The sequence below is a fragment of the Haliotis rufescens genome, unplaced genomic scaffold (genome assembly GCF_023055435.1).
Source record: "Haliotis rufescens isolate VD_foot unplaced genomic scaffold, xgHalRufe1.0.p SCAF_8, whole genome shotgun sequence".
In the NCBI taxonomy this organism is placed as follows: Eukaryota; Metazoa; Mollusca; class Gastropoda; order Lepetellida; family Haliotidae; genus Haliotis; species Haliotis rufescens.
In genome coordinates, this window is record NW_025964372.1 from 6817666 (window position 1) to 6841377 (window position 23712).

The 23712-nt window shown below is 40.5% G+C and overlaps 1 protein-coding gene across 2 annotated transcripts in view; it reads right to left on the reverse strand.

Annotated features, from left to right (window-relative positions):
- Positions 1-23712, reverse strand: part of LOC124148980 (Golgi-associated plant pathogenesis-related protein 1-like) — an 82928-nt gene that overhangs the window by 41404 nt on the left and 17812 nt on the right. The window contains exon 1 of one of the 2 annotated variants that reach the window (XM_046520291.2): positions 10086-10319. The exons of the other annotated variant lie outside the window; for it this stretch is intronic. Coding sequence (XP_046376247.1) covers positions 10086-10161 — 76 coding nt within the window. The 5' untranslated portion in view covers positions 10162-10319. Of the gene's footprint in view, positions 1-10085; positions 10320-23712 lie in introns of those variants that run through there. 2 annotated transcript variants of the gene reach the window in all.

Consider the following 23712-nt stretch of genomic DNA (forward strand, 5'->3'; position numbering starts at 1 on the left):
TAAATATTTTTAAAGCTTGTCCATTTTATTAACATCCTTAAAGAGGCTGTACAAAATATTGTATAAGAAATAAACTAGTCCTGGTCGTTGTTTATCGTACAATAAAACACGGAAGGGAGAATAAACCACTTGAGGCTGCGTCCCTCATGGTTTATTCTCCCTGTCGTGTTTTATTGTACGATAAACAACCTCCGCTCTTCGTTTATTTCTTAAATAAATGGCTTTTCAATGTGGCTGTCGCGGCGGGCAAAAATGAATCAGTTTTACGTCTTGAAAAACACCAACCATATTTTATTCAGATGATGCCCACCCATACGCTTTCTTGCCTATCAATCCAGTTCAAACATGAGTGAGTGAGTAAGTGAGTGAGTATGGTTTTACGCCGCTTTTAGCAATATTCCAGCAATATCACGGCGGGGGACACCAGAAATGGGCTTCACACATTGTACCCATGTCGGGAATCGAACCCGGGTCTTCGGCGTGACGATCGAACGCTCTTACCACTAGGCTACCCAACCGCCCCCAAACATGAGTGAGTGGGGGTGAGTTGGGGTTGATGTCGCTTTGAACAGTCGCAGAGTCAACTTGTGGTATGACCACCCACTGTGTCCCACGAAAACGAGTATTCAGTTAACGAATCTGGGATTCGAACCCATGCTTAGCGGATCCTGGCGCAACTAAGGGACTTAACACCAGCACTGTATACCACTGGACCAACCGTGCCCTATAATTCAAATATAACTACACAATATATCAACTTTAGATTAAAATCGTCTCCCACTGCACTGTACCCCTGTCTAAACCGACCTAAGTTTCGATTCCATACAGATTATGTCTACGTTGATTCCATTGACAACTTCACCCGTGAAGATCCGGGTTAGAATTGGTCTTCAGCAACCCAGGCTTTCAGTAAGAGGCGACTAACGGGATCTAGTGGTCAGGACGTCAGGAGCATCGGTCTACACAATTGGGATCGATGACAATCATGCTTGTGGTAAGAGCCCGGCTGGCTGACTTGGTTGATGCATGTCATCATATCCCAATTACGTAGGTCAATGCTCATGATGTCAATCACTGGATTGTCTGGTCCAGACTCGATTATTTACAGACCCCGTCATACAACTGGAATATTGCTGAGTGCGACGTTAAACGACAAACAAACAAACATTGACTTCTTTCATTGTATCATCTTCCCGAGGCAAGAGAGTTAACTGACTATAAAAGTCCAGTTTCCACCCTTGCCGAACTAGGCTGGCATTATGTAGTTACACTTTGGCTGGACTAACGAGTCTATGCATAGTCCAATCAAAATCGCGCACCGAAATTGAAATCCGGTTCGTAAACTGTCGTGCAGATTTCGGTTGATTGCAGGATTTGCAAAGCATGTGCACCACCAACTCGTTGTCAGCAGATATTTTCCAAACCTTCTCATGTTTGTAATCAAGGTGCTCACGTGATTTGATGCATTTCGCGATACAAGACCCGTTTTATCACAATATAGATATTGATTATCGATCAGATCGTCCTGACCGGGCGCAACCATTTTGTGTGAAGCAAACGCAAGTGCTACGAGAGGTGGAATCTGATTGGTCCATAGGAGAGGCTTAGAAGGGACACAATTGGTAATAGCCACTGGTGGCGCTACGATCGAGCCCAGTAATTCCAGCCTAGTTGCGTGTCTAGTGCATGTGTAATTACTTTATATCATCTAACTTCATTCATAAATTGATTACCACACTGCCAAAACACTCAAAGTCGACAGTGAAATTTTAATCTAACAAAGTACGTATCTCTATTAGTAACATCGACCGCAACGTAGTCCCGGTGCTGTGTAACAGGTGTTTATGACGCAGCGACATGGCGAGTGTATACGATGTCTATTGCTCCATTGACAATTGAATGTTTGTTGTTAGGAACACCAATGAAACATACATTAATATCACAATATCATAACAGTCAGTAGGACGGACAATATATAATAATAGGCGTTCTGTATCCAACTCCACAAACAAACCATAACACGTCGTGTCACATCGAACACCCAAGTTGGTTTTCCTCGAGGAGGAACGGGTGTGTATGGAATCATGTAAGGGATATTCTCGCGATCTCGCATTCTCGTGTTTTGGGCATATTTAGGTCGTTTCCAAAGGTCGAGAATGCGAGATCGCGAGAATGTCCCTTACAGGATTCCATAGGTGTGTGGCGGGGTGGCAGGGTTGTAATGGTGGTTTTACAATTTGTCAAGCCCATTCACCTATGCTGGAATATTGTTAATACATTGAGTAAAACTCATATTCCCGAGGCAAGGGAGTTAACTAACTATAAAAGTCCAGTGTCCACCCTTGCGGAACTAGGCTGGAATTATGGAGTTACCTTTTTGCTGGACTTACAGTCCACTCGACAACCGGTTAGTAAACTGCCGTGCAGATTTCGGTTGGTCACAGGATTTGCAAGGCATGTGTACCGCCAAATCGGCGTCAACAGATATTTTCCAAATCTTTTCATGTTTTCAATCTCAAGGTGCTCACCTGAGTAAGACACGTTTTATCACAACATAATTTTGTATTATCGATCAGATCGTCGACTTTAATAGTCAGTTAACTCCCTTGCCTCGGGAAGATGAGTTAATCTCAACCCACTTCTCAACTCAACTTCCTTGGAACAATTTGTCAGTCAACCCGAGAATCACTAGATCCCTGGACTCTTTCAAGAGTCAGATAAAGACATTTATGTTAAGAAAATACTACAGCTACAATACTATCTCTAATTGCAGCATCTTGTTCGTACATGGAGTATAGCGCGGTACAAATACACTCTATTATTATTATTATTATTATTATTGCTGTCGTCTTTGAGAAGGTGATACGGTGCGGCAGAGGCGTATGTGCAATATACATGCACAGGCTGTTGTCTATTTCATATGTACGTAAGAGATATGCGACAGGTTTAAAATATGCAAACATTTTACATTCAGTCGTAAACAATGGTGTGCAGTTCAGATACATGCACAGGTGGGATCTCCATATTGTACACCTCGACTGATGGACCACCCTGCTTCATTACAAACATCACAGACGTAGCATCATCGTGCGCGAATAAACACAATCTCATCTACAGATGTCGCTGTATACAGGGTTGTAGCCGTCGACACGATGATGATGATGATGATGATGACGACGACGACGACGACGACGATGATGATGACGACGACGACGATGATGATGACGACGACGACGACGACGATGATGATGATTGTGATGATGATGATGATGATGATGATGATGATGGTAGTAATCAGGCCGCCCACGGAACATCTGAGTCGCTGTACTGATGCTGATGGTGTTAATAGTGGTGTCATTGACAACATCTGAGCGCCGTGATGATTCTGATAATGACGCTGCTAATGATGGTAATGGTAGTGATGGTGACATTGACAATATCTAAGACAGACGCCGGTGTCGAAGGAAATAAAGCACAGTCCTATATAGACAGCGCTATATCCACACATATCCACATAGCCTAACAATAAACCTTTGACTCTAAATCTTCATCGAAAATAAAATCCTCACTCTGACTTGTAGACGAATCTGGCTTATTGCATCAATGGACGGAGATCACCCCAGCGTGCACGGTCAACGCGATCTGGGTCACTCTGACCCAGCCCGGGATGTACAAATGCCGTATTGAATCGAATCGATACGCGGTCGTATAAAAGCAAATAGTCGGCGTCCAATAACGCACGGGGCTGTCTTATCAAAGAAGAACGAGTGGCAATTTATGAGAATTTGATTTTTGTTGAAAATGTTTACGATAACTAGCAGTAAAACGCACTCAAAGACGAAATGCCGCGAGCGGCGATCCATTCAGAACAAGGTTCCTCAAGGGACTGAGGTTGAATATATGTAAAATCGTTTCCATACTGAAGTGTTGACACTGAACTCGAGCTTACAGGAACTGAGTATGAATAGGCTCTAAGCTTTAAGGTGTTTTTTCCGATCACTGAGCAGTGTGATTGTTGTTGGCTGAGAATATTTTGTAAGTACACAAGGACAACTTGCTTACATAATTATGTCAAAAGCCTTCAAGAGAGGGCGTGCCAAAAGTATAAAGAAATTAAATGCCCACATCTAGTCTGTCTCACAGTCCCTGGGCCAGATTAAATCCCCTGACCTGCCCTTTCTGTAATGCCCTTAATGAAGCAAGTCTACATTTTCCTCAGATTCAGGTTCTGTATCTCCCACCTCACTGGGGCTCCTTTTCAATTTTAATGGTTTTTTTTGTTTCTATCAAAATTATATTTTTTTAAGCGTTAGTCTAACCCGCATCTATCAACCTGATAACAAAGGTGACCCTGTCGTCTAGTACGCCGCAATTCGCTGTGAAGAGTTGCGTCCTTTTAAGGTGTCAGGAATCTACACGTAAGAACGTCGGTCTCAATCCCAGATTCGCCCTGATGACGTTTATAAGTTTGTTACCACAATACTCCTGTTCGTGGGTTATATCGCGGCGTGTCAGCTTAATGTGGGAGGAAAGCCCGAAGTGATGCAGGTCTCAGACATTTACCACTTCGGTGAAACCCACGAGCACGGGTATGGTGCTGACAAACCTAGAAACATAATCAGGGCTAACCGGAATTCGAACCCACAATCATAGGTTTCGGGCGTGCCCAAAGGGAAGGGACGCAACTCTGCACAGCGAAGCGCAGCACCTCAGACGACTGGGCCACCCGTGCCCCCTACAAATAGACAGAACTGGATACATTTACTCCAAAGATATTTTCAAGCGGGATTTAATGATAGACAGTCTAGACAAACGTTAGACCGTAGGGACAAAAACCGCTGTAATAACACGTTCACAGAAATAGCTCACGTTCCTACAGCTGTGGATACTCTAAGTTCGTGATTCCGTCGGTTACTATTGGACAGAGACTGGTCCCGTTTAATTCTGTTTCAGTAGTCACAATTAAAAGACAACAAGCTGTATTTAATTTAAATACACTCAAACACCGTTGTGTCGAAGTTGAAGGGACCTTCACAAATGCTTCGAGTTATCCGAGGTTCGCCACAATCGAAAATGTTAAATGAATAAAGAATACTCAGAATCTAAGCTTTTACTTCGAGATAACCATTAGTTCGACACATCAAAGTTCGACACATCGGTGTTTGTGCAGTGTTCAAACGTCAGACGAGGGGTAGGATCTCCCTGTCGAATGTTAACATTACCAAGAGAGTTAGATGGATTTCTTGGGCTGCGTAAAAAAATAATGTGAGTATGCTTTTAAGCGCTTTTAGCAGTATTCCAGTAATATCACGGGGGAAATGAGCTTCACGAGTTGTACCCATATGAGGATTCGAAACAGGGTCTTCGTCGAGACGAGCAAAGGCTTTAAACATTTATTTATGATAATTATATATTCTAATTCATATTATTGGGTCCATATATGTTTTTTAAAATGTGGATGGGGTGGGGATGAGGTTCGGGATGGGGGTGAGGTTGGGGGTGGGGGTGGGGGTAGGTGTATGGGTAGGGGTAGGTGTATGGGTAGGGGTAGGTCAATAGACTGGTATATACTAGTCAACCCACCCTTTTATCCCATTTTTCTTCGAACTTGACACAAATAAATATTTAAAAAAATATTTAACTTAATTACACCGGATATAAGGTTCGTTATTTTGGGTCTCTCGGTAAGCAAGTCTTTTAAACCAAATAACCTTCATTACACTAAATACAATTTCTCATTCTATTTTTCCGAACACCACTCTCGGTGCTAAGCCTCCATTTTGCACCGTGCTTCAAGGCCACGACTCGACGTGGAGTTTAACTTTGAGTTGGATTTGAATTGAAATTAAATTTGAAGGGACCTTAGCCAAATCTAGTGGCGTCTGCTCTCAGTCAAAGCAATTTCCTCCCGAAAACATCAATATTGTGCTGGAAGACAAGTTCGTTTTACTTAAATATCGATCTGTAAATTTCTACAATTGCATTATGGCTCGATTGAAAACCAAATTGTAATATTGTGTCCATTGCTTTTCCCACTGTGTGAATATAGAATATATAAACTATACAATGATTTGTATAAGGATTGGTGTGATGACGCTTTGATGTGAAACGTTTGTTTGTTGTTTAACGTCGCACTCGGCAATATTCCAGCTATATGACGACAATCTGTAAATAATTGAATCTGGACCAGACAATCCAGTGATTGACATCATGAACATCGATCCATGCAGTTGGGATGGATGACATGCATCAACCCAGTCAGCCAGCCTGGCTCTTATCACAAGCATGATTGTCATCGATCCCAATTATGTAGATCGATGCTCGTGATGTCAATCACTGGAATGTCTGGTCCAGAGTCGATTATTCACAGTCCGCCGTCATAGAGTTGGAATGTTTCTGAGTGCGGCGTTAAACAACAAATAAACAAACAAACATAAACAAGCATGGGTTACTGAAGACCATTTCTAACCCGGATCTTCAAAGGTCTGGCGAAAAATGCAAAACTTAAAGCATCTTTTCGTGTATTTCAGATGAAGCAAGACAGTTTGATTGTGATTTGCGTGCCTGGTTAATGACCACTCATGATCTAATAGCATCAAGTGCCCTGAATCTAAACCTTAACTGTTTTAAAATCAATATGGAAAGCTGTTCGGATTCAGCATCTGAAGAGTTGGAAAAGGAATGATTTAAGACTCAATATTAATCTTATTTTGGAATGAAAAAACAAATATTTTGAAATTTTAAGACAATGTTTAGAGCTTTTAATTCCTAAAATGTACAAAAGAGACTAAATAAATTTTATTAGAAGATTTATTGTTAAGTTTTGTGAATTCGTTCACTAAAAGAGAATTGAGTGCATTAAAGATAATGTAAACCATATTTATGCATAATTATGCAACTCGTGAAGATCCGGGTTAGTACAGGTTTTTCAGCAACCCATGCTTGCCGCAAAAGGCGATTTTGCTTGTCGTAAGTGGCGACTAATGATATCGTGTGGTCAGGTTTGGTGACTTGATGATGCATTTACATGATATTAATCACTGGATTGTCTGGTGAAGACTCGATTATTTACAGACCGCCATCATATAGCTGGAATATTACTGAGAGAGGCATTAACAACAAATATAGACATCAGAATAATCGAACATAATTGGTAATGTTGGGTCTGTTTGACTGCACAACAAGGACAATTAAATCTTTCGATTTTATGGGCAACAGTTTACTTTGAATGACTTTCAACGTGATTTATATATTGAACAAAATACATTGTGATATTATGTTAGCTTGAAGAAGTCATTGGGCGCTTTGAAAAGAACATTTAATTTAATAGTGTGTGCCAGGAAAAGACATGCAAAATGAATTATAGTTACAACGATTTGCACGTGCAAGATGTGCGTATGTGACACGCATGCCTGACAACTTGATCTGTTAGGCTTATGCACAGAACGCACGATTTGCACATGCAATATATGCGTATAAGACACGAATGCCATGGCAATTTGTCCAATGAGGTCAACGCACACAAAGCACGATTTGCACGTGCAATATATGCGTATGAGACACTCATGCCTGACAAATTGTTCTGTTAGGCTTATGCACAGAACGCACGATTTGCACATGCAATATATGCGTAGTAGACACGGATAGATTGACAATTTGTCCAATGAGGTCAACGTACACAAAGCACGATTTGCACGTGCAAGATGTGCGTATGAGACACGCATGCCTGACAAATTGTTCTGTTAGGCTTATGCACACAACACATGATTTGTATTTTTCCGATGCAGCCGCAGCAATATCCAAATATATCCCAGCTTGCAAATTCTCTGACAACTCGCAATGCCGTATGTGATTTTGCAATTTGGGAATACCTCATATCATTTTTCAAAAGACGGTAACATACATGAATCGTACAACTATCACAAAACCTGTTGAATAATTATTTTCAAAACGTGTTTGTAGAAACTGAGAACAGTAACGACTTGGTGATATCTCTTTGCGGACCGCTAACATTTACTCCACGAACTGCTTTTAACGGCCTACTGTTAGTGTCAATAACCCAACTCCATTAAGTTATATAAATATAAAAAGTTGTAAATGGATAAATGAATGTCTCGCCAGCCCTTTTCTCAGCACCATGGCAACGAAATAACTTTTCAACAAAGCTAAACGATTATTGATATTAGATAACGGCAACAGGGAAAACTGCGTGTTTCCTATATATCACTGTAGAAACAGAAAGGCGTTGTGTTACACAGCGGACGGACTGAGTGATACCTCGTCTCACGCTCGGATCGGTGCGAAACCTTTGCGTAAATTTGATAAAACATATTGATTATGTACTCATGTAAGTGTTTTCCTGATGAACACTAGATTAATTACTTTTTGAACACAAACCTGTCACCAGACATTTGAAAATAATGAGATAGGATGATATATAGTTGAACTAAAACCATCAATTCTACCGTTTTCTGAAGATGGTGATGTCTGATGGAACCCAAGTTCTCACCAAAGGTACACAATCGATATATCCATGACACCTACCTAAATTTGATTCTTTGCTGTTATCTGACTGGACTGGGGGTGAATGATTTGGTTAAACGCCGCTTTTTACAAAAATCCTTCTTATCGCAACGGGGCGGTGGGGTAGCTTAGTGGTTAAAGTGTTCGCTCGTCACGCCGAAGATCAGGGTTCGATTCCCCACATGGGTACAATGTGTGAAGCCCATTTCTGGTGTCGTTCTGACATGACCCGCATTGGGATGCCCTCAGATCTTTCTTTAGCGGTAGCGAGAACTAAGATCTGATTTTAATGAGATTGGTGCATCCAATTTTTCAAACTGACCATTATTTTAAAATAAATAACGTTACTATAGAAGCCTATGGGAAAACATCTGGTTGTGTGTGGATGGTGGACGTGTACCGGTTTGGTGAAAAGTCGAGCGTTGTACAAGCAATGGATTACAATCGATGGGAAGCTGGGATTCGAACTCATGAAATTACAGGGCTTTCGACAAGTTGCGGTGCCTTAAAACTCTGTCAAAACCCTGGTGTTTATAAGAGTGCATGCATCATGAGTAATTTTTATATCAGGAAAACGTGAGGTGAGGTGAAATGGGGATTGACGTTGCCTTTAAGATTACCCAGTCGTCTGAGGCGCCGCGATTCGCTGTGCAGAGTTGCGTCCCTTGGGCACGCCAGAAACCTATGATTGTGGGTTCGAATCCCGGTTCGCCACGATTATGTTTCTAGGTTTGTCAGCACCATACCCGTCCTCGTGGGTTTCACCAAAGTGGTAAACGTCTTTTGGTACGAGGCGACCGGAGATCGAACTACCAACCATCCGCTCTCTTGGCTCACGCGCTATCTACTAGTCCACGGAGGCTGTCATAACAGGATGAACACTTTTCATAGTCGAAATGAAGAAATCCATGCATGGCATCATGGCATGTTTCTGTGCTGTCCTCGCTGTCACACGCGGTCGATCAATCAATGATATAATCATATAACCATGGCACAAACAACAGCTGACGGTGGAGGAGGGACTCAAACTCACGTGAGTGAGTATGAATTTACGCCGCTTTTTGTAATATTCTAGCAGTATCACGGCGATCACAGAAATATCGAATCCGGGTCTCCGGCGTGCCGAGCTAACGCTCAAAGCAATAGGCTACCCCCCCCCCCCCCCCCCCCCCCCCCCCCACACACACACACACACACACTCCCCAATCCACACACATGCACAGACCGCACCCCCTGCACCCCACACCCCATCACCCCATCACTCACCGTTAACATTGGAATAAATACATTTATACACATATAGCGTTTAACATCATCAATAAGCTGAGACACAGTGCATGATCTCTCGTCAATCCGAGCCGTGTCAAATTTAAGCAGGCCATGTATGGCGTTGTTTTCAAATTGTAACAGCATACCATTCACGGGACACCAAAATCGTGCTGCTCTGTAAACAAATCTGTAACTGTCTCGGCAACAAATCGATAAATGCCACGTGTTTCACGATGATGAAATCCAGCTCACTTCACCCGTGTACATTTCAACAACTGCAATAAACATCTCACCTTTATCATTTCGGCCACGCCCACCCATCCACGCGACTCCCGGGATATAACTCCAAATACTGCTGACGATGTTCATAATTTCACCTTGATATAAATCCTCTGTGAGCAATATCTGTTTGATATTGTTTGTATCTACGGTACGTAATTGTGGTCAGAATAGATTACCACGTATTGGAGCCCCAGCATGCTATCAATTCGTTACACTCTCTTCCATCGACCATCCTCTTTTGTCAAGGAAATTCCAGAATCATGACATGTCTGTCTTTTACTCAACGACCCGTATGTTAACCACAGCAACTGTAACAGCTGTCTCTAAATGAAAGATCAATTATGTTGACTGCAATCGCAATTTGTCACAGCAACTTTCTTTTTAGCGGAAGGCGAGTGAAGCGGCAAGTTCCTCCAACGCAGTGTAACAGTATGCGCCATATGTAGTTATTTCATTGATATTCTGATATTAATTATGTAGTTTAGAAAGGGTTAATGTCCCACGTGTGCATTGCCACGTGGTCAGTGAAGCGTGACAGAACATCGATTACCTGGCTCATTGACATAGCACAACTTAGTGAAAAACAAATCGATATATAATCGGAATAATAGCGTTAATATAGATTTAATATATGTAACAACGCGTTTTAATGAAAAGTTTTGGCAATTAATGCAATTAACGAAGCAAGTCTGTTTTACCGTGAAGTGTTTAGGGTCGAATTAATCAAAAAGACATAGCGTATTACGTTAAAAACGGAAACTTGAACACACACGGTGAGTGGGTGAGTAAACAGGGTTTTAAATATGGCTCCATATATTTCCTCCATACAATGCCAGCCAAATATGGGCGGTGGGATAGATAGCCTAGCGGTTAAAGCGTTCGCTCGTCACGCCGAAGACCCGGGTTCGATTCCCGACATGGGTCAATGTGTGAAGCCCATTTGTGGTGTCCCCCACTGTGATATTGCTGGAATATTGCTAAAAGCGGCGTAAACCCATGGTCACTCACTAGCCAAGTATGGGAGGAAAGTCAACACTTTGAAGTGTAGCAGGTCGTAGACGTTTATAAATATGGCGCTTACAGACCAAAAATCATCCGATGTTCGAATCCACGATCAGCAGATCCTGGCACGGGTAAGGGTTGCATCTATGCACAGAGAATGCCTATTCATGGGACCATTTGCTACACCAACCATTAAATGTAAAAAAAATAATTTAACTTTGCTACGAACCATAGACATGTGTCTAGTTCTATCAGACATGACGCAGAGAGTTTAATTTAAGAGTCAATTCGCGTCACCTTGAGTCAGATATGTAGGAATCATATGTCAGGGTTCTCCATAATTAGATCTGAATTGGTCATTTTTATCAGTACGTGTTGATCTGCATTCGGTAATATCATTAACTTGGTACCTAATATAATTACTGTTAGTTACTTAGTGCTCGTTGTTTGCCTGTGGACAAGACTACCCAGGCACGGTGAGACATTAATCAGGTGCTCGGCGGCGATATTCGTGTATTCGGGTCAACGTAATGAATCAGATGTCTACATCAATATGTCGACTTCCTGGCACAATGCTGAATCAAGCCAATGGCGGCGTCTACTCACGCAATCCTATAAACAATCACGGCTAGGTGGCACAGACTCATTCTTCATTCAGTCAGTTCTTTCATGTCATGTGAGTTATCTCTAGGCATATTTTTTCGCGATTTCTGATATGAACATCATTTCGACATTTTCAAGCATTCAGTAAAATGTGAAACTAAACTGTTATCTTCAGTAAAATGTGAAACTAAACTGTCACCTTCACTAAAACGTGAAACAAAGGCCGCCATCTTCAGTAAAATGTGAAACCAAGGCCGCCATCATCAGTAAAACGTGAAATAAAGGTCGCCATCTTCAGTAAAACGTGAAGCAAAGGCCGTCATCTTCAGTAAAACGTGAAACAAGGGCCGTCATCTTCAGTAAAACGTGAAACAAAGGCCGTCATCTTCAGTAAAACGTGAAACCAAGTGCGCCATCTTCATTAAAATGAAAACAAAGCTGTCCCGCTCAGTAAGTGTGTAGCTATTTCTTGGTATCTCAAGCCGTGATGTTGCGGGAATTTTGCTGAAAGGTGCATAACACTAAACTCATTCGCTGGCGGGGAGGGAAGCTACGTACGTTCGTAACGGTAAACCGACCTTGGGACACCGGGCCAAGATCTATCTGCACCGTAAGTAACCGACACCACCACAATCACCGATGATGCATGTCCACTACGTCACGAATCTACAGAAATAATTCTATTACCAGAGTTTCTTCCCATCTTCCCGAGGCAAGGGAGTTAACTGACTTCAAAAGTCCAGTTTTCACCCTTGTCGAACTAGGCTGGAATTATGGAGTTATATTTTTGCTGGACAAACGAGCACACACAGTCCAATCAAATCGCGTAACGAAATCGGCATCCGGTTCGTAAACTGTCGTGCAGATTTCGGTCATTTGCAGGATTTGATGCTCTTCGCGAAGTAAGACCCGTTTTATTGCAATAAAGATGTTGATTTTTTTATCAGATCGTCTTCTCTTGGCGCCGCCATTTTGTTTGAAACAAATAAAGTGATATATGGAATCTGATTGGTCAAAAGAAGGGACATACAAGGGGCATAACTCGTAATAGCCACTGGTGGCACTACGATCGAGTCTAGAAATTCCATCCTAGTAAGGCAAGGGTGGAAACTGGACTTTCACAGTCAGTTAACTCCCTTGCCTCGGGGACATGATGCCGTATAGGAAAACAAATCACAAAGTTCAAGACACAAATTCATAAATGGTTGAAGTAAGCCAAACAACCAAGGTTTTAAAACAGTTATTAACAGTACGAGGCCCCATTGGGCGCCATTCTTGCTGCTCAGTCGGTATCGTATTCATATGTCGGCCTGCCCCGAACGGGCATAATAAGACTATTTATATTGACTTACTTGCATCTGTGTACAGATATTGACTGAGCATTTATAATGCATGAGTGTCACAGTCGCCGTTATTGTTGTTGAAGAGAACTTGACGGAGCATTCTCTTTCTGAACAACGAAGATTATTCTTTGTAGATTGAACAACCTTTTGAAAACTGGAATTTCACATACTTTTTGTTTGTGTTTTAATTGATCGAGTTCGTTGCCATAACTACAAAATAACAGATTAAAAAAAAATCAGTGGTTATCAATGTAGCAAAAGAGTCACTGTTTTATGATGAAAAAACCCTTGAAAGCCTACATTCTCAGCAAACCCTCGTTGGTGTATTGTAGTAACATTGTGATGTGGATGTTGACTTGGTGACCCATCCTGTTTTACCATAATGGTGTTATATAACAAGAAATAAATTAAAACATAATATTTCAAAATCAAAGATAATACATAACGCGACACGTGAAGATCCGGGGTAGGTCTTCAGCAACCCATGCTTGCCGTAAAAGGCGACTATGCTTGTCGTTAGATGCGACTAAAGGGATCGGGTGGTCAGACTCGCTGACTTGGATGATGCATGTCATTGTATCGCAATTGCGTGGATCGATGCTCATGATGTCAATCACTTGATTGTCTGGTCAAGACTCGAAAATTTACAGACCGCCATCATAGAGCGGGAATATTGCTGAGTGCGGCGTTAAACAACACACAAACTGTACCAAGGCTAAAAGTAATACAATTGTCGAAACAGTTTACTTGCATTGGTAGTTTATCGTTCTAATTTGGCCACTCGGCTTGAAAATATTAAGCTATACTCTTCCAAAATAATCAACCCCCATGAGGTAAGACCCGTTTTATCACAATATAGATCTTGATTATCGATCAGATCGTTTGACTGGGCGCCGCCATTTTGTTTGAAGCAAGGGATATGAGAGGTGGAATCTGATTGGTCAATAGGCGGGACATAGAAGGGACATAACTCGTATAGCTATTAGTGGCGCTACAATCGAGTCCGGAAATTTCAGCCTTTTCGGCAAGGATGGAAACTGGACTTTTATAGTTCGTGAACTCCCTTGCCTCGAGAAGAATTACAGTCACGTGACACATTCTTTGACTGTAAGAATATATAAACAGATTGGCTCATAATATTTTCTGGATACCTCAAATAAAAGATCGGGACCATCGAACATCGTATTGCGTTCAAACATTCTCTCTTTCTGCTGTTTCGCCATTGATTCAATGCATTCACCAGCGCCTAAACTGAATGCATATATTTAATAAAATTAATAATGTTCTGACATGTAAATAAAACATAAAGATCCGATGGGGTGCGTGTGATCAAGGCGTCAAACACGTGCAATTCACTGTGCAGAGTTGCGTCCCTTCGACGTGCCAGAATCCTATGATTGTGGGTTCAAATCCCAGTTTCTCCTTGATTATGTTTCTAGGTTTGTCAACACCATGCCCGTGCTCGTGGATTTCACAAAAGTTGTAAACTTTTAAGACCCGCGTCACTTCGGGGATTCCTCCCACATAAAGCAGACCCCCTTGATGTAACCGAAATGCTGCTCACAGAGGAATAGAAAAAAATCACTAACTTTCCAACAGAAATAAAAATATCTGGAATAATTACAATCGCATTATTGTGTTGCTAAATAGATAAATTCAAGACGCAAACACAACAACTCATTACTCAACCTTAGATCTGTTTTAAGTCTGTCAAATGATTTAGATAATCAAATAAACTTCTAAAAAATGTGCACGTTAGGAAATCAAGCGAACGTGCGTGCCAGGCAAGATAAACGATACTAAAAGCCAGTTATCTCATTTCATTGTAGTTTGAAGGCCCATTACGAACGGACGCTTTGAACTTGCGTTAAACAGTCTCAGACATGTTTGAATAATTCATCCTATTGTGTCGAAAGGTACATGCGATACAAACATGGACTGCAGGCTCTCGGGAGATAGGCAGTCAGATATATCTGTCCGACATTACTGAACAAAGCCTTCCGGCGACTTAGCTCTTGATGCATTCCTAAAACACTTGATTCATGCGTCGTGAGCATTTCTCGGAATCTGTCAAGTGTTATATATATAAATGTTTACTCAAACAGATAATCCCTTTCTAAAAAAGTTCTCCATTGATGTAACATTTCCCATGTGATCGATGGGCATAAATACTCGATTCCAAAAGGAAAATTACTTTAGGCGAGATACTGTTTTGACAGGAGCCAGGGCGGGTTAAGTGACGATATAATTTGAATACTTTGGACGAGTTAGTATTAAAGTGGTGTCTAAAAACATTTCTCGTTTTTCAGTTGATTTTTATGAAAAAGGAGGAGATGCAAGTTATAAATATTATCTTTTAAACTGAAAACAAATGAATGTACGAACGTGAATAACCAAATTTGTTAAACAATGAACTGGCAAACTAGTTGAGATAGAGTGTTAGGGTGTAACGGAAATGAATTATTACAGTTTTCTCACATTTGATATGAAAGCTTCTATGACTTAGGTAAAGCATCTTCCATATCGGGAGAACAATCGTTTACACGTTTAAAGAAATCTAAGACTCTTGACCAATGCGAAGTCCTCGTTAATATAGCACAGAGTGTGTGCTGCGCGTGCATTTCGTGAAATGCTAGTATGTGACATTGGCTGTAGGCGAGTGCCTTTGGTTTAGCGGCGCTTTTAACAGTACGTCAGTCATAACATGTCGTGTCCGCTTCAAGTGGAGTAAGGCTGACGTGATGCATGTCTGAGAGACTTACCACTGTGGTGAAGTCTTCGAGCATTGTGCTGGCAAACATAGAAACAATCTGGGCGAAAAGGGAATCGATTCACAGGTTCCTGGAACGACTAAGGGGTGCAACTCTGCACACCGAATTTCAGCGCCTTATTCGCCTTATGTTCCAATCGTTTTCTGTCCGGCTTCATCGTTCAAACACGTTCTATAGAGGTAAGGAGTACAGTTGGTCAAGTAGTCAAGTCAGTGAGTTCTATATCTGTGCTGTGCCCTTTCACAATAATCTACCGAGTTGACTCTGGTTAGTGATTATTGTATCGTTATATGCCGATTTCAACAATATCCCCGGTACAACAGCGAAGGACAAAGTGACTAGCGATGCCATTACTCGCAGTGCAGAGTTGCGTCTCTTTGCTTTTCAGGATCTACTGTCCGTTCGAATAATGTATTCATTTTGATGATGACGATTGGTTAATCAGCTGTAAGTTGTTGTAGTTGGTTTACGCATTGATAGGATATATGCTACTAAAAAGAGTTAATTCTGAAATGACAGATTAACTTTTGTGAGTAGTATACAATGAAACAAGGTTCACGGCAGTGTTAATCTCACTATAGTCAATTATGCAGCCAAATATCCCTCTAATATCCTGTTGGTAAATTCATACGACTATCGGAAACACATAATATTCAGTGTGACAATAACATCAACACACTTTGGTCATGGGATACCAGCTGGACCAGTCCAACGCCCGCGTGTCTCATGCAAAGGTTCACAATGACAGCCCGTGGCAACTAGGATATGCTGGATGGTCTCCATCACGAAGGTGGCTGTGACAAAAGCATACATAATTCATATCATCTAAGATCAAAGATAGCTTTCATCATCCCAGGTTATACAGACGCGGAGATGAAGCTGTTGGAAAGGAGAGGTACAGTCATATATCACCAAGTCGAGTTCTTCTGGAAACTATGAGAATTCCGGATGAGAAGACTCGTATAATCCTCTGTGTGTGTGTGTGTGTGTTGTGTTGTGTTGTGTTGTGTTGTGTGCGTGCGTGCGTGCGTGTGTGCGTGCGTGCGTGCGTGCGTGTGTGTCTGGTGTATGTTGTGTGTGCGCGCGTGCGTGCGTGCGTGCGTGTTTGTGTTGTGCGCGTGTGTGGTGTGTGTGTGCGTGCGTATTTGTTGTGTATGTGCGTGCGTGCTTGTGTGTGTGAGTAGGGGGTGGGTGGGGTGGGGCTGAAGTTATTGCTTATAAGAAAGAAGCTATTGACGACGAATTCCACAATCTATTTAAATGTAACGCCCTTTGTAAACTCTAGATTTATATATATTAAATCTAGTTATTTAGAATGGCCCGACCTGTTTAAATACGAGCATCTCTTGTGCATTAGAAATGTTTCCTTGATAAAAAAAACCCCACCCTGTTTCAATGTATTGCATTTGTACACCGTACTTTTGGAACTAGTTATGATACCTCCATGTCAGAATGATGAGATCTGATTGGTCCACGCGATCATAAAAAAATACTGTGTATCAGGCTTTGGAGGAAAATAAATTTCTCAGTGGGAGAATAAACCCCTTATATCCCGCCACGAGCAACTCAGGCTGCACGTAGATTTCTTAGAGGCAGAAAAACAACCTTACACTCGGCCTTTTCCAATTCAATGAAAGTCACGTGACATAGCACAAGTTAACTTCAGCTCAACCGAACAGCTGTTTTCTATCAATTTTGAATTTGTTTTAATGCTTCAACAATGTCATATTAAAAAATGTCGGTAAGATAAATTCGTTGTAGCAGAGTACATGGGGTTGTTAGATTTTATACCACTCGCTTCCGGCTCTCGGAAAAAAAACCTAACGCCTAGGTTGTTTTTTCTGTGGAATAAAACCTAACTCATGTACCCTGAGTGATCCTGCTACAGCTTATGATGTAAAACATAAGCGCCATAGTGATCATGCTACCGTCGGTGGTGATTTGAGAATAAAAGTACAGAACGGAGGCCTAATAAGTATGAAGAGGAAGAAGTGCATTAATAATACTCCAAATTCCACTGACCAAATGGATGCTCACAGCGCTACACCATTATTACTCCGGTCAACGAATCAGTGTGCACTCGATTTTCTTTCTCAGCTCCCGAATGGAGGAAATTCGGATACCCCCTGTTATTGGTATACAAGATAATGTGTGTTTGAGCGGTGGGTTTAATGTAGCATTTAACAGTATTTCTGTCACATGCCTTTACCACTTTGGTTAAACCCAAGCTCAATGCTAGTGCGCTGACAATCAACGATTGTCATAATCGTAATTTGGGGTTCCAGCGGACGGTCAGCGGATCCTGTCAGATAATAATAATAAAAAGCCATTTATGTAGTACTGTGGTATTACGTTCCACACGACACAAAGGCATGTTCGGAGCGCTACACTATTATTAATTACCCCGGACAATGGATCAGTGAGCGCTGGATTTTCTGACTGTAAGTGGTCCAGTTTCCTCCCTTTCTGACTAGGATAGAATTTCTGGACTCGATCGAAGCGCAACCAGTGGCTATTACGAGTGGTGTCCCTTCGGTGGCCCTCCTATTGACCAATCAGATTCCACCTCTCATATCAATTGTAATTGCTTCAAACAAAATGGCGGCACCCAGGCAAGACGATCTAATCGATGTTTAAGAAAATCATGCGAGCACCTTGATTAAAAACATGACACGATTTGGAAGATATCTGTTGACGTCGATTTGGCGGTACACGTGCTTTGCAAATCTTGCAATCGACCGAGATATGCACGATTAATAGTAACGCGATTTTGATTGGACTATGCATAGACTCGTTAGTCCAGCCAAAATATTATTCCATAATTCCAGCCTAGTTCAGCAAGGGTGGAGACTGGACTTTTATAGTCAGTTAACTCCCTTGCCTCAGGAAGATGTGGAACATTCGGTGCAAGTCAAAATTCGGAGTTGCATCGGACATCATTCTTGTCACTGATGCGTCAAATGTTGAAATGTCCTCCACATGTCTATGTCTACCATAAAGCTTTTTGGAAGCTTTACTGAGGCCATTAGGTCACCTCTTACGACAAACAGGATGTTGGGGTCCAGGGTCGAACCCGGAGTCCAGTATGCAACCACAAACAGTTCAAAACATACAGCAGTACTCAGTTCTTATTTAGCCTGTTTATCGAGCACTGTTCAAGCTAGAACCAGTCTGATGCTAGAATCAGACTGGACCAATGCGCCACGTTGTAAGGGAGAATTAACGCACTAAGAATGGGGTTTGAGAGAGAAATTCAATAACGTAATCTAATTCATCAGCTGCTGTGTTTTTATTGTTCTAATGTTGCACGGAGTGATAAAATGTGTTTTAACCAGCCTTGGAAGAAAAGTTAAGAGGCGTGTATATTGCATTAAACCCCTTAAAATCCCAATAGAGGACAAATCTGTCAAGTATTCGCGGAATATGTCAAATTTATGATCGCAGACAGTTTCCAAAAGGAGATTTGTATGTATGGTAGCTGAGCGATAGGCCAACAGGAAAAAACTACTATCGATTTTTGGACCACTTTTCGAAATACCCGAAAGAAATGATTCAGTGTATTCTCAGAATGTTTAACTGCAAATTTATATTTGTCAGGCACAGTGTAATCATACTGGTGTAAGAAAAACTACAATTTGGGTTATTTTCGATAATTTGTTTCAGAAAATGAAGTTGATATCATCACGAACAGACAACATCCCTATAATGTAGGAATTCTCAAATAGAAGAATTTCATAAAGAACCATTTTAATAATTGTTAAATCAATGTTTTCTAATATAATAATTAACACGTCCCATTTTAATTCTGGAAACCCAAAAGTCCAGAAACTCTACGCTCTTTGCCCAGTCTCGGTTAAAGGTATTTACAAAATTAAACATGCCGTTTTCATGGGAACATACCAAGGAAGAAAAAATGAAAAAAGAATTGTTTAAAAACTCAATATTTAGACTATGTCGCCCATGGGCCTGCCCATGGGCGAAGTGTGGCCCATGGGCCTGCCCATGGGCGAAGTCTGGCCCATGGGTAGGCCCATGGGCAGGCCCATGGGCGAGAATATGTTCCTTTACTTAAAACTCATGTTTTTGTTTCGCAAATACATTTAATGTATTCATTCAAGTATCATGACACAAAATTTAATTCATTTTAACTTAATTCAAAGATTTTATAACGATATTGAAATATTTCGCCCATGGGCGAGAAAAAGGTTTGGCCAATGGGCGAGAATATGTTCCTTTACTTAAAACTCATGATTTTGTTTCGCAAATACATTAAATGTATTTATTGAAGTATCATGACACAAAATTTACCTCATTTTAACTTATTTCAACTATTTTATAGCGATATTGAAATATTTCGCCCATGGGTAGGCCCATGGGCAGGCCCATGGGCGAGAATATGTTCCTTTACTTAAAACTCATGTTTTTGTTTCGCAAATACATTTAATGTATTCATTCAAGTATCATGACACAATATTTAACTCATTTTAACTTAATTCAACGATTTTATAGCGATATTGAAATATTTCGCCCATGGGCGAGAAAAAGGTTTGGCCCATGGGCGAGTATATGTTCCTTTACTTAAAACTCATGATTTTGTTTCGCAAATACATTAAATGTATTCATTGAAGTATCATGACACAAAATTAAACTCATTTTAACTTAATTCAACGATTTTATAACGATATTGAAATATTTCGCCCATGGGCGAGAAAAAGGTTTGGCCCATGGGTAGGCCCATGGGCAGGCCCATGGGCGAGAATATGTTCCTTTACTTAAAACTCATGTTTTTGTTTCGCAAATACATTTAATGTAGTCATTCAAGTATCATGACACAAAATTTAACTAATTTTTACTTAATTCAACTATTTTACGGCGTTATTAAAATATTTCGCCCATGTTTACGTCAGTCCCTTTCAAGCATCAACTAACTGTTTGCAAAGTATATTGTATCATGTGAAATATACTTTATATTATATCATTACATTACTATTTAAAAAGGGCATTTGGTTGGATGTTTCCTTTAGTTCTACAAATTTCACCTGTTTTACACATTGTAGCGATCTTTAATGAACCCGGCCTTACCTCTCAAAACGTTTTGACAGTTTATCATACGAATTCATGTGCGTGTACTCCAATTCATTGGAGTTATTTTCCACAACATTAAATTTTAGTTAGTTTCTATTTCATTTCCCATTTAATGTCCCGTTGATACATCACACTGGGCAATTACGTGACACCAGGTATGCAATATACAGGTACGCGTGCGCGTATTTTCATGAAAAAAACTATTCGTCTTTTATTGCATAACGTTTGGCTGAATATCTTACATTCTAACGAAATCTCGAAATAATTATTTAATAACATGCGGTTTCGAACTGACCAGTGGGAATTATGTTTCAATGCGATTGAGGAAAACGTGAGTGAATATTGTGACACTAAAGGAACTTTTAACTGCATTGTCACTTTTGGTATGAAAATGGTAACAGTTCAGAAAAAAACAACAGCCTTCTTATGATAATTCTCATTAGTACGTGGTATCTAATTACAGTGTCGGCCTTATTTACAGGTGATTCTACAATACCTGCTCTCGGTCAATTACGATCTACCACACCACGCGTGAATAAACAGTTATGCAGGTGTTGCTGTGGGCAAATACCTAGCCTGAAAATGTTTATTTTTTTTAGGATACATGTTTTACAAATGTTCGTTGATATGTGGATATATTAAGCACAAAGACAAAAAAATGTTTATGAAAGATGAATTAGTGCCTTGATATATTCATCGAGATGTGTATCATCGTTTAATTGGGTCATTCAATAAACGTATGTTTGGAGGAGATATCAAAGGAGCCGCTCAATATACACAGTGTCGTCCGGTGAACTACCACCCCACCCTGTCCATTAGAGTTATGTAATCGGTACACAAATATATTTGATGCGGTGTCAGTGCGGAAGGAGTTTGAATTACGTCCGCCAGTTGTCACAGAAATCCTCAAAGTATAGAAACAATAAACAAGGTCAATCCGTACTAATTACCTAGTGACGCACGTAACAACGACTGTCAATAGGGAAAATGGTGAAAACAAATTGAAATAGATTTTAATAAAACATTACTGTACTACATAACTCGCAAAAGCGGTGCCGTGTGATGTATGTTGTAAACTGACGAATAGCAAGTAATTGTCATGCTGTACGCATGGTTCCATATACAAATTCAGTTATACAACCGGTATGAAACTGAGAACTGAGATACCAAGTACAACCTGCATTCACACACGGAAGCAATATACTTGTGTGTATGCCCTCTCCTCTAAAAAATGTATCACTAAAGTATTTGCATTATAATAAATATAGTAATGATAAAACTTGGTAATTTGGTAGGTCTCCGACAGATATGATTTTCAGTTTTTTTTACACCTTTGATTGATACGGATTACGTACCTGTAGTCTAGTCACTGTATTTAATGTATCTGCTTGTTAGAAATTTCAAATGTCTTGTTATAGCACTGTTCCTAAAATACGGCAGTTTCTTTTATCGGGTATAAATGGTTGATTCGTCTTGTCACGCAGTCATTTTTTACTTGATCGAATGATTTCCACAAAACATTACGGCAGAGAGTTTTGTATTTTATTATATTTTTAGAAGATTTTAGAAGATGCTTACATCACTGTATCTCAGAACGTAAAACTGATAACATTCAAACATGTAATTAGTACACAGTTAATTGTTACATATAATTTCCTGCATATTCCTTTTTGAACAAAAAGCCTACATGTATACTGATATCGGTGTCCACTGTTAAAAGGGTATTAGTGCAGTCAGCCATGGTAAATGGAGAGACAATAATAAGGTGATTAATTATAGTCTGTTGCAGAATATGCGGTATAAGTGTAGTCATTGATACATATACACATTACACATATACAGATGAAACACACGATATGATGCAGTGCAAGAACAAATTAAGATACGGTTTCTATTAAAAATAATTATACGATTTTGGATTTAATTAGCATGTTTAAATTTTCAGGCCAACACGGCTGAGATACAGAATCGGCATACTCAACTGGAGTTGTTTTCTGCCGGTCGAAAGTTCATTGTTTGACTGAGCACACTCGTGTCGGGGTTGCGATATTTTCTTCTCTTTGTTGGCTGCCTGCCACCGGTCTGAAGTTTGAGAAAGGTCTCAGCATGGGACTGTTAATTACTTCTTAATGATGTCTACAAGCTTACAAACTTGTAGATGTTGGGTGCGGTTAGGACCAAACTTTTTCAGCTCAGAGTGTTAGTGGTCCTGGAACCCATAGTGTCAAACAGGTTCTGCACAAAACGTCCATCAGATTCTACTGTTCAGCAACATTGTCACTGAATTTCAGAACTCTGGCATGATATAATAATCAAGGATTTCGAAGGTGAACGAGGGGAAAGGCAGACGCACGTGGATTTACCCTCAGGTTATTATTGTCTGGAGTTCACATTTTGGGGCATTTCATATACTAATTGAACAGAGTTCACCTGCACATGTCCACTTTAGTGATACAGACTGTAACCAAAAATGCAATGAGCCGTAGCTCTTAATCCCTTATAACAACGGTAACAACAACCAGGGTGAGGACACAGTAAGGTTAAACCGTGTCCAACAGACAATCTGAGGTGGCTATCTCCCATCAAGTCAGCTCTGTTTTTAAGCGCATAGTTATGTTTTTACATATTGAAATAAAAGGAATTTAAAAAATTATATTTAACAAACCTACACATTACCAAATACAAAACTGTATAACCCTCTCTAGACTTCGTTCCAATTATCCTGGATCATTCAACTCGCTCGCGAAGGTCGTATGCGACTTAAAGTGAATACGTCTACAGTGTACAAGTAACTTTTAACTGTATCATATAGACTTATGATAAGCAATTATTTT